This window comes from Primulina tabacum, chromosome 2 (assembly GCF_025594145.1).
Source record: "Primulina tabacum isolate GXHZ01 chromosome 2, ASM2559414v2, whole genome shotgun sequence".
In the NCBI taxonomy this organism is placed as follows: Eukaryota; Viridiplantae; Streptophyta; class Magnoliopsida; order Lamiales; family Gesneriaceae; genus Primulina; species Primulina tabacum.
This window is the reverse complement of record NC_134551.1, coordinates 9,803,485-9,814,939: the sequence shown is the minus strand read 5'-3', so window position 1 is coordinate 9,814,939 and position 11,455 is coordinate 9,803,485. Positions and strand designations below refer to the sequence as shown.

General features: G+C 35.9%; 1 protein-coding gene across 1 annotated transcript in view; it reads left to right on the top strand.

The window, feature by feature from the left end:
• Positions 1–157: 157 nt before the first annotated feature.
• The window catches only part of LOC142530024 (cytochrome P450 71A6-like), a 37,277-nt gene continuing 25,979 nt past the window's right edge, over positions 158–11,455 (top strand). The window contains 2 exon segments of the mRNA XM_075635779.1: positions 158–1,107; positions 1,109–1,193. Coding sequence (XP_075491894.1) covers positions 287–1,107; positions 1,109–1,193 — 906 coding nt within the window. The 5' untranslated portion in view covers positions 158–286.

Genomic DNA, 11,455 nt, shown 5'->3' with positions numbered 1-11,455 from the left:
GTGACATCGAATCTTTTGCTTCAATTATTATAATTCAAATATCTTTACATATATTGTCGGTGTTTCAATTATTTAACTTTATGTATGGAATGGTCTCATCAAAATGGTCCAATTTTATAAGATATTTCATATATGAGTAAGAGCGTATGATGAAAAATATCCGAAGATTTGCAGTCTGCTTTCTGATTTTGCCTTAAATGCAATGCAAAGTAAAAAAAATCACAAGATAGGTTGCATTTCAATATATTGAATTATACCACCACAAGTCTCTGGGGCTTACAAGAAAATGGCTTCTCTTTCACAATTAGTCGTTTCTCTTTCTCTTTTCTTGATCTTCCTCGTCTTCGTCTACAAATGCCGATGCAACGAAGCTTCAAAACCAGGGAAAAAACTGCCACCATCTCCGAGAAAGCTTCCATTAATTGGCAACTTCCACCAGATCGGTGCACTCCCCCATCGCTCTCTCCAGTCTTTGTCCAGGCGCTACGGTCCCCTCATGCTGCTTCATTTCGGCGAAGTCCCAGTGCTTGTCGCCTCCTCAGCCGATGCAGCTCGCGAGATTATGAAAAACCAAGACTTGATCTTTTCAAACAGGCCCAAATCTATCATACATGATAAGCTACTTTACGGGTCCAAGGACGTGGCGTTTGCTCCGTATGGCGAGTACTGGAGGCAGGTCAGAAGCCTATGCGTGCTTCATCTTCTTAGTACCAAAAGGGTTCAGTCCTTTCGTCGTGTGAGGGAAGAGGAGACGTCGATTATGATCGAGAACATTAAGCGACTGGGACGTTCTTCCCGTGTCATAAACCTGAGTAATTTGTTGGTATCCCTTACCAATGGAGTTGTTTGTAGGGTTGCCTTGGGGAGGAAGTTTGAGAATAAAGGAGAAGGGGATAAGGTAAAAATGTCATTGAAGGAGTTTGGGCAGTTATTGGGAAGATTTTGTATGGGTGATTACATTCCTTGGCTTTCTTGGATTGATCACGTAAATGGTCTGCACGCCAAGTTGGATAAAGTGGCAAAAGAGAATGACGAATTCCTGGAGAGGTTGGTGAAAGAGCACAGGGATCAAGAATTAAATGAGAAAGGAGTTGTTGGGGGAGTTGAATTTTTTGGATATATTGCTTGAATTTCAGAAGGAATACAAAGAGACTAGTCATATCGAGGACAATTCCATCAAAGCCATTATTTTGGTAAGAAATCTTAATTTTTATCTAAGCGTAAAGTTTATTTAATTTTTTTTATGCGGTGAAATAGAATTATTAAAAATGGAGAGTTTACTAACACATCTAGATCATGAAACTAATGCAAGAATTTAAATAATATTTACAACTTAATAACATGACAACTGAATGCAGAAAATGAATAGAACGTCACTTCCAGCTATTGAGTTTTAAAGAACGCCCACCAGTAGAATTTCCTTGATTTACTTCGCATATTAAATGAATTAATAGGTAGATAATTGTCGAAGTAGATGCACGTGAAGTAATAGGATACCATTTTACTTCGCATTATCACCGAAGTCGTATCCAAGAAATTAGCGAAGTTTTTGACCGGAATTAGACCGATGACGAAGTAAAACAACGTCTTCTACATCGTCGATTTCGTAAAGTGCAGAAGTAATAGCTTATATATAACTTCATAGTTTATATAGAATGAGGAAGTAAATGTGTTGTATAACTTCATATTTTTGTATTTTTGTGAAGTAATTGATGCGAACGACTTCGGTGTTATGGAATTAAATTAGCGATGGTTTCCAATTAGCGACAGTTTCGGAAAGACAGACCGTCGCTAATTAGCGATAGTTTTCTGAAAAACCGTCGCTCATTAGCGACGGTTATATGAATTATAGCGACGGTATATACAAAAACTGTCGCTATACCGTCGCTAATTAGCGACCCTTTATACCAAAACTGTCGCTAATTAGCGACAGTATTTATAAAACCGTCGCTAGTTAGCGACGGTAATTCATAAAACCGTCGCTAATTATATTATTTTTAAAAAAAAAATTTAGTTCTAAAATTTTATAATTATTCCTACATAATTTTAAATAATATCCTCCCCACATCTAAATATCATATTTTAAATTTGTAAATAATTTATAAAACAATTTAACCTTGCGATAAAATGAGCTAACAACAAAATTAAATTCAAGATCATAAATTAAAAATTGAAGCTAAAAAATATAATCTAAATCGAAATTAAAACCATCCGAGAGAAAAAAAGGACGAAGATAAGAAATGGTGTGAAGAAAGCCGGGGAGGTGTGTATTTATAGGCAATGGGCGACGGAAATTTATAAATCGTCGCTATTAGCGACGGTTTATTAAATAGGTCGCTAATTAGCGACGAGTTTTACAACTGTCGCCGATTTATTTAGCGACAGAATGTTTAAACTGTCGCTATTGGCGATGGTTAGAACAAAACCGTTGCTAATTAGCGACCTTTTACAAAACCGTCGTCGATTTAGTTAGCGACGGATATTTTAACACGTCGCTAATTAGCGATGGTTTACATCTTTTTTTGTTTGTAAGTTTTGTGTTACTTCACAATTTACCTTTAATTTTAATGACGAAGGAGTGAATTTAAAGGACTTAATTTTTTTGTGTTGTAGTGAAGTAATTAATAGAGAACGACTTCACAATTATTGAGTTGTGGTGAAGTAAATTCTTTCTTTAACTTCGACACAATTTTAATACGACGAGTTAATTAGTATTTTATTACTTCATCATTTAAGGAAAATTAATTAAAATTATGGTTCATTTTTTTACTTCACTAAATATAAATTTAAAATTTTTTTAACTTTTCACTTCATCAAAACTACTCTGTCGAAGTAAAAGATTACAAAAAATTAGAAGTGAAGCCCGTGCTTTTTAAATTGTGAAGTAAAAAATAATGTTTTACTTCGCTGATGTTATTACCGAAGTTGATTGATATATACTATTTCATAATTAATAATCGTCGAAGTAACGAGTGGCGAAGTAAAAGCCAAAAATTCTACTAGTGGCCTCGACACATTTGAATATATTTTAAATGTGTGACAGTCTTCTAAGCACTCCAAACTATACTATAGATAGTGTGAAAACCCTAATATTTTTAGAGATGTAATTATTAATTGATCACATACATGTATATGATATTATTTTTTGAATTCTTCGTATTATGATAAATAATAAGACATTCAGAAATATTAAATAATACATGACATTCAAAAAATTTCAAAGCCAATAAATACATGAAATTCAAAATCTAGTGCAAGATACATAGCAATTTCAAAAATTTAGGTTGTATATCAATCTAATTGGAAAGAAATATTGCATATAAGGTAGTTTTTCTTAACAAGAAAACTACCAAATTTCAGTGCAGTCCAGATACATTATGAATCTGTACAAGAAAGCAGTCTATATTCAAGCATCTAATCCAAGGTTAATTAAATTTCGAAATTTAAAATATTTGGTGGACATGTTTTTCAATTATGACATGATATTATCTATGGAAGAAACATCTCGAATTATGGAATAATTATATCGAATTTATGGAAGGAGCATCTCGAAATTTTGGAAGGATTATCAATGAATTTTGGTAATATTTTCATATCACCCCTATAAATACTACACCTAGGTCATCCGAAATTTACACCATTCAAACACTCTGTATTTTCAAAAAGTTTCTTTCCAAGTGCTGCTGAATTTTCGAATTTCTGCACTCCAAGTTCTATCAAGTAGCGAAGCTCTGCTGCAGTCCAGGTCCAGGGAGGATTCGAAAATCCAAGTCAAGACATACTGCCATTCACGTTTTTTTAGCATGTGGATATGAGGTAAGTGGGTTTGTTTTAAAAGTATGAATTTTGGTTATGCATTGTTTCATTTTTCGAAAGTTACAGTCTGTGGGGACCCGGACGCTAATCATCTTCTTAATCATCTTTGGGACTAATTAATCAATTAGGATAAACAGGGTCTAAAAAATTTTTCTTTAAAATGCGGAAGATAATGGAATCATTCTATTATACAAACCAGTATAATAATACAAATCTTGTACAACATGCTTCTAGTTCAAACTAATTTAAGGTTTAACTACCAATTTCTAGTATTAAACCAAGTTTACATCCAAGTCCGGAATCACCACTCTAATCTTGATCTCTCATCATCCTCTTGACCCTGATCCTGTCCCACCTGTTGTCATGCACACATACAAAACAAGACAACAGCCGGATACTCCGGTGAGAATAAATCCCAGTATAAACAATGTATTAAATGCATTCATATAAAACATATATAAAGCATAAACAGACATCAAAACATGTATCTAATCTGATTACATGAATCAATGACTCGTGATCTAATCTTATCTTATCTCAAATCTAGGGATCCCAATCTAATTTAGACTTTGGTATTCTGTATCGAGTGTCTACGATAGACGTCCATCTACATCTAAAGCTTTTCGATACACCGTAAGTCTAGAGTCTTATCGGTTCTGAGAAAGACTCGGCGGTTCTGCCCTAGCTAGGCTGATCTGCCCTAGACTCGGACTCTGACTTTGTTCTAAGTCAATACGTTAACATATCAATCTGATAATCTGCAATTATCAATGCAATAAATAAAGTATGTTATTTAGGGAAACTCAAGTCAAACCTAACTCGAGTTGTGCAATCCCGAATCAACATTTATTTATACCTTTATCTTCACGATCTGATGAAGACGAAGTCTCGTATTCCACTCTGTCCATACCCAATCTGGCAATGACAATCGCATAAATACAATATCAGTATATAACTCAATTCAAGCCCTGTTCTGATCAATACTCAAATCGGTATATAATCTGATCAATATCAATCTACTGATGTTTTGACAGCATAACAATACAGTCTTGATACCCCGTCAATCTCAACATCACCGAGATAATATCAGAGTTCATAATCAGTATCAATACAATTCATAATCTGAATAATAACACAACTCTGATATAGAATCTCAACCAAATTAACTCTGAAATTCATAACAATTTCATACACAGTCTGTTCTTTAATCTGACTTCAATTATACCATATCTACGGTAGCAGAAACACCATATATGATTCCCGTCAAATTCTGACGATATCATAATTTCAAATCATATCTAAACGTAACAAAACTTACGTCCAGTTGTAGCCTACGTTGATAGGAACTCAATACTGAAGTCAGATTTGAAATCAGACGGACGGATTGAAATATAAAGGCGTAAGGATTTTCTGGAGAATTCTCGTGCTTCCTTTCTCGTTTCTCCCTTTCTTTACTAAATGAATTGATATATGTATATATATATATACACATCTCGTGCATGAAAGGCAAGTGGCTCGATTTCGTTTTGCATGATTCGCGCTCGAGCGGTTGATCTTTACCGCTCGGGCGCTTGCTCGGCGCTCGGGCGGTTAAAACATACCGCCCAGGCGCGGGAGTTTCTGTCCTCCACACTCATCCTTGGCGCTCGGGCGGTCAAAGACTACCGCCCGGGCGCCACATCGTCGGCCCAAAGCTTACCTTACTGAACATTGACGCTCGGGCTGTGAGGCCCGGGGCCGAAGAGAGCGGAGGGTGATCGCCGGTGCCATCAGTTGCACGGACAATGAGCGGCTCCTGGCAGGCTTCTAGGTGGAGGGAACATGAATGAACCGACCCACACGGGAATGAGAGGGATTCCGAGACTGTTCAATGTAATGGAGTGTACAGTTGAAGAGGGCTTAAAAGATTTGATTTGTACTACTCATATCACGAAGATGCATCTTCTTTTCGGTAGCTCATCACATAAGAACTCTAAAGTTAAGCGTGCTTGACTTGGGGCAATTTTGGGATGGGTGACCTCCTAGGAAGTTTTCCGGGGTGCGTGTGAGTGAGGACATAAGCACGCTGGAAAGACTCGTCTTGGTACAGTGAGGACAGTCGTCGAATCTTGGGCGTTACACGGGCGGTCATTTTCTACCGCTCGGGCGCCAATGGTTCTGTCCAAAAATTGCACCCTTCATATGATTTGGCCAATCTGGTCTCGTAATAGCCCGTCTATAATTATATGCATTCATAATCAATAATCATCTCAGATTACGTTAATTAATTTCGCGGGCATTACATTTCTCCCCCTCTTAGATTTGAGTTCGTCCTCGAACTCATAAACAATCAATTCAGAGATATCAGAAGAAATGCATAACAAAATTTAAACCAACACTCAAATATCTGATTCCGGTCTGGAATAAGAATTTACTAAGTATAATGTCATAATACTTCTCCAGTCCTTCTGACAGAATCAATCTCACATTACTGGCTTTACAACATCCGTATAAACCAATCTACAGCTCATCATATATCAGTACTATCTGCTGTTATCAAATCAGTTTATCCCGATCAAGGACATATACCATCTTCAGCTTCAAGTACCAATCGTCATCATCCGACGTTGGTTTCTTAGGTCTGTCCATTCTGAACTATCTTCATCTTCCTTCTAATTTTCTTCAAAAGAAATCTGTAGTATTCACCGTATACTGTCTTGTCTATAACTATCTCATTACCCAGCTGATAAGCTGATAGTTATCGTCACGCAGTGATAATAAGTCATATCAATTAGTGCTAACATCCAGCACTCTATACCTCTACCAAAATCTTCCAATATCTGGATAAAATATTCTGACAGTCTGTCAATCTGTGAAGAATCTAAAAGAAAGCTCATGATATACTCTGTCCCATGTACAAAATCAATCAAAAATCACAATCTGATATATTTTACTGGGGCATTTTGATTACTCTGACCACTTTTCTGACATCGATCTGTGTCATTTGGTCATGTTTGTACGTGATCTGGTACAAACTAATAGATATATGGATTGAACAATCTGTCAATCACAATCATATCATATCATAATCTGGAAGTATTGCAGTAATCTCATTACGAGACTCATCGAATCATACTCCCCATTTCTCGTCAAAACTATACAAATTCTGTAAGAAATCTTCTGATCTTTATCTTTCTGTCTTCATTTGTTGACAATGTAGACATATCAGTACAAATTCTGCCAACATTTCAATACAAATTCTGTCATAACTGATCTAATCTGTCTATATCAACATTATCTGCTCAAATACAATACATTCTCAATCATCAACTGAAAACTGAATCCACTACGGCGCATTTCTGACCCTATCTGTGATATCTTATTCGAACTATTTGATACAAACAAATCAGTTAATAACATAAATTAAGGAAAATATACCTACCTGGTATTCGGCTCTGACTATCGATATCAAATTCTGTTATACAATTCTGAAACATTCTGACATCATAAGATAATCAATCTCATACAAAACACAAAATCACATATCTGTTACTCTGTTCTGATTATAAAAATCTAGTTCTGCACATTCTGATTACATTCTGAACTGCTGTAACTCTCGAAATCAACTCTGATTCGGTTGGAACTGTATATACTCTCACTGGTTCACAATAATCTGTAGCATATACGGATTCAAAACACAGTAATATCAAATCAGAAACGAATTATCAATATCCTATACAGATCTAGTGAGTTCAGTGAACTCATAAAACAATGATTTCTGGTCAATATCTTCGTATTCTGATCAACTGTTATATCTCATCTGCAAATAAAATATGCTCCCCAAAACAATATAAGATGTCTCAAATACTAATTTAGAACAATAACAATACTCAGCAGATATAAAGCAACAGTCGAATAAAATAATCTGCCAAATCAGACAAACTATATTTCTGACATTTCTGACATTTCTGAACTTTCTGGTCTTTCTGATATCGGTATCTTAGCAGTCACTGATCACAATCTCAACGGTGTCAAAATCAATCGGTATACGAACTTCAGATAACGCATACTCTGAATACAATCTGTTTCAAGCAAGATTCTTATCTGAACAATTTCTGTATACAATCAGCATAGTTCTCAGAATATCCAATAAAATCTTTCGTTATTCGATTCGATCAATCAAATACTGTAATTATATCAAAATCTCATAGATATAACAAGCATAGAATCATCAGAACATTCCTGAAGATACTGAAACATGCCACAGGGAAACACTAAATCAGATGTAACTCCTGTTTGGTATTCTTCTACTGATCTTTCAATTCATTCTGTATCATTATGTACATTCAATATCATTCTGTACTGAACTCTAAAATAACAATCAATATCTGATCTGGATTCAATTCTGAAATCTATATGTCTGATATAAAGCAAATCTAAAATCTTATCTAAGCAAGCATCAGCCAATTCGTATATTATTGGCAAATCTGCCAATGCTATGCTCGATTTCAGTATATCTACTGAATACATAAGGATACCATCTGTTCCTTTCTGTATTAATCAAGTCATAGACAATATAAATATCACAGGAATACTAAATCTAGAATACTGTGAAATCTCTAGTCACCAACCATATCTGGTCTGAATCTTATACTCTCCTGAAAGGAATCTATAATAGTTCTGTAATTGTTCAGCATATTAATATCAATAATGCAGTCAAATCAGAAAGCACAAGTACATCATAATTTAACTCGATCTCATTCTCATATTACTGTAGTAAACAATATATCACCGAAATCTCTGATATCAATCTTTCTTTCCCAGAAAGTAAGGGAATCACTACTACAGTACAAACAGGCTCAACAGATACAGCATATCTCAATGCAACTTAGTCAAAGATAATCATAGGAAATGCATTAGTATATATCAATACATATTCAATATAATCATATAGTAACGGTACCTGCCACTATATCATCAAGTGCCTCTTGGGTCTGTTCCTCAGTCACTACCACCAGATGGTTCTGATCCCTGAAATCTTCGGGAATCTCTCTGGGGACAAACTCTAGCAAAATGTCCCGGCTGTTTACAAATATGGCAACTACCAGTCACTCCCTGGCATTGCTCTGTGGGATGTCTCCCTCCGCAAGTTCTGCAATATACTCCAGTATAACTTGGACTGGAACCACTGGAGCTAGTTGAACCGCTCAATCCGCTCCCTACTTCTTGAATAGCTTCTTTCGAGCTTTCAGCAAATCTTGCTTTCCACTCGTGCTGCCGCGATCAAATCGGAGAGGGGATTGTTGTGGCTGGGGTTGCATCGCACACACCCTTTTTAGTTGTCTAATCAGACTTTCCTCCGCTCTCTTCGCTTTACTCAAGCCATCAGCAAAATGATAAGGTCGCTGCATATTCATCAATGCAACTACCTCCGAGTTCAATCCCCTGATGAACTGATCCGCTACAGCTTCATCATTCCCAATTACATGAGGAGCAAAACGCAGTAGAGTAGAGAGTTTCGCAACATATTCTGCAAGATTCAGTTGGCCTTGTCTCAAATTTTCAAATTCTGCTTTCTTGTCCTCTCGGTACGAAACTGAGAAAAATCTTCGATAAAATTCAGTTCTGAATATTTCCCACGAAATCACTGTACTTCCCTGTTCTAGCATTCTTTTACTTGTAATCCACCAACTCCTGGTGGTCTCTCGTAACTGGTGGAATATCAGTTTAAGTCTCTGCTCATCTGAATAATCAAGCAAATCAAACAGTATTTCTATGTCATCAAACCAGTTCTCACAATCTTCAGACGTCTCGGTACCACTCAGAATCGGCGGCTGAAATAACTGAAATTCTTTCAACTGTATTTCCATATGAGTTTCTGATACATCTATCTGTTCAGTCGAAGTATTACCCCTTTCTGGAATTCTCCGTGGAGGTATATCTGCTTATCAAAACATTAGTACTCAAATACTACAAATCTGTTCCATTCTTTCTCTGATCATCTTACTGCTGATCATGAATCAGATCTGATTCATACTCAATAATACATAATACCAACTCAAATCAGATAATCAGGTAACCATGTATTTCAAGGCAGTAAAACATAATCTCATGCTAGCATACACAATGTCAATCAACATTAAAATAAATCTCATGCTAGCAATCACATGCAAGGAAAGAAAAACTCAATCTACCCCGCTCATTCTCTTCTATCTCAATCTAAAGGATCTATCGCTCTGATACCATCTGTTGTGGGGACCCGGACGCTAATCATCTTCTTAATCATCTTTGGGACTAATTGATCAATTAGGATAAACAGGGTCTAAAAATTTTTTCTTTAAAATGCGAAAGTTAATGGAATCATTCTATTATACAAACCAGTATAATAATACAAATCTTGTACAACATGCTTCTAGTTCAAACTAATTTAAGGTTTAACTACCAATTTCTAGTATTAAACCAAGTTTACATCCAAGTCCGGAATCACCACTCTAATCTTGATCTCTCATCATCCTCTTGACCCTGATCCTGTCCCACCTGTTGTCATGCACACATACAAAACAAGACAACAGCCGGATACTCCGGTGAGAATAAATCCCAGTATAAACAATGTATTAAATGCATTCATATAAAACATATATAAAGCATAAACAGACATCAAAACATGTATCTAATCTGATTACATGAATCAATGACTCGTGATCTAATCTTATCTTATCTCAAATCTAGGGATCCCAATCTAATTTAGACTTTGGTATTCTGTATCGAGTGTCTACGATAGACGTCCATCTACATCTAAAGCTTTTCGATACACCGTAAGTCTAGAGTCTTATCGGTTCTGAGAAAGACTCGGCGGTTCTGCCCTAGCTAGGCTGATCTGCCCTAGACTCAGACTCTGACTTTGTTCTAAGTCAATACGTTAACATATCAATCTGATAATCTGCAATTATCAATGCAATAAATAAAGTATGTGATTTAGGGAAACTCAAGTCAAACCTAACTCGAGTTGTGCAATCCCGAATCAACATTTATTTATACCTTTATCTTCACGATCTGATGAAGACGAAGTCTCGTATTCCACTCTGTCCATACCCAATCTGGCAATGACAATCGCATAAATACAATATCAGTATATAACTCAATTCAAGCCCTGTTCTGATCAATACTCAAATCGGTATATAATCTGATCAATATCAATCTACTAATGTTTTGACAGCATAACAATACAGTCTTGATACCCCGTCAATCTCAACATCACCGAGATAATATCAGAGTTCATAATCAGTATCAATACAATTCATAATCTGAATAATAACACAACTCTGATATAGAATCTCAACCAAATTAACTCTGAAATTCATAACAATTTCATACACAGTCTGTTCTTTAATCTGACTTCAATTATACCATATCTACGGTAGCAGAAACACCATATATGATTCCCGTCAAATTCTGACGATATCATAATTTCAAATCATATCTAAACGTAACAAAACTTACGTCCAGTTGTAGCCTACGTTGATAGGAACTCAATACTGAAGTCAGATTTGAAATCAGACGGACGGATTGAAATATAAAGGCGTAAGGATTTTCTGGAGAATTCTCGTGCTTCCTTTCTCGTTTCTCCCTTTCTTTACTAAATGAATTGATATATGTGTGT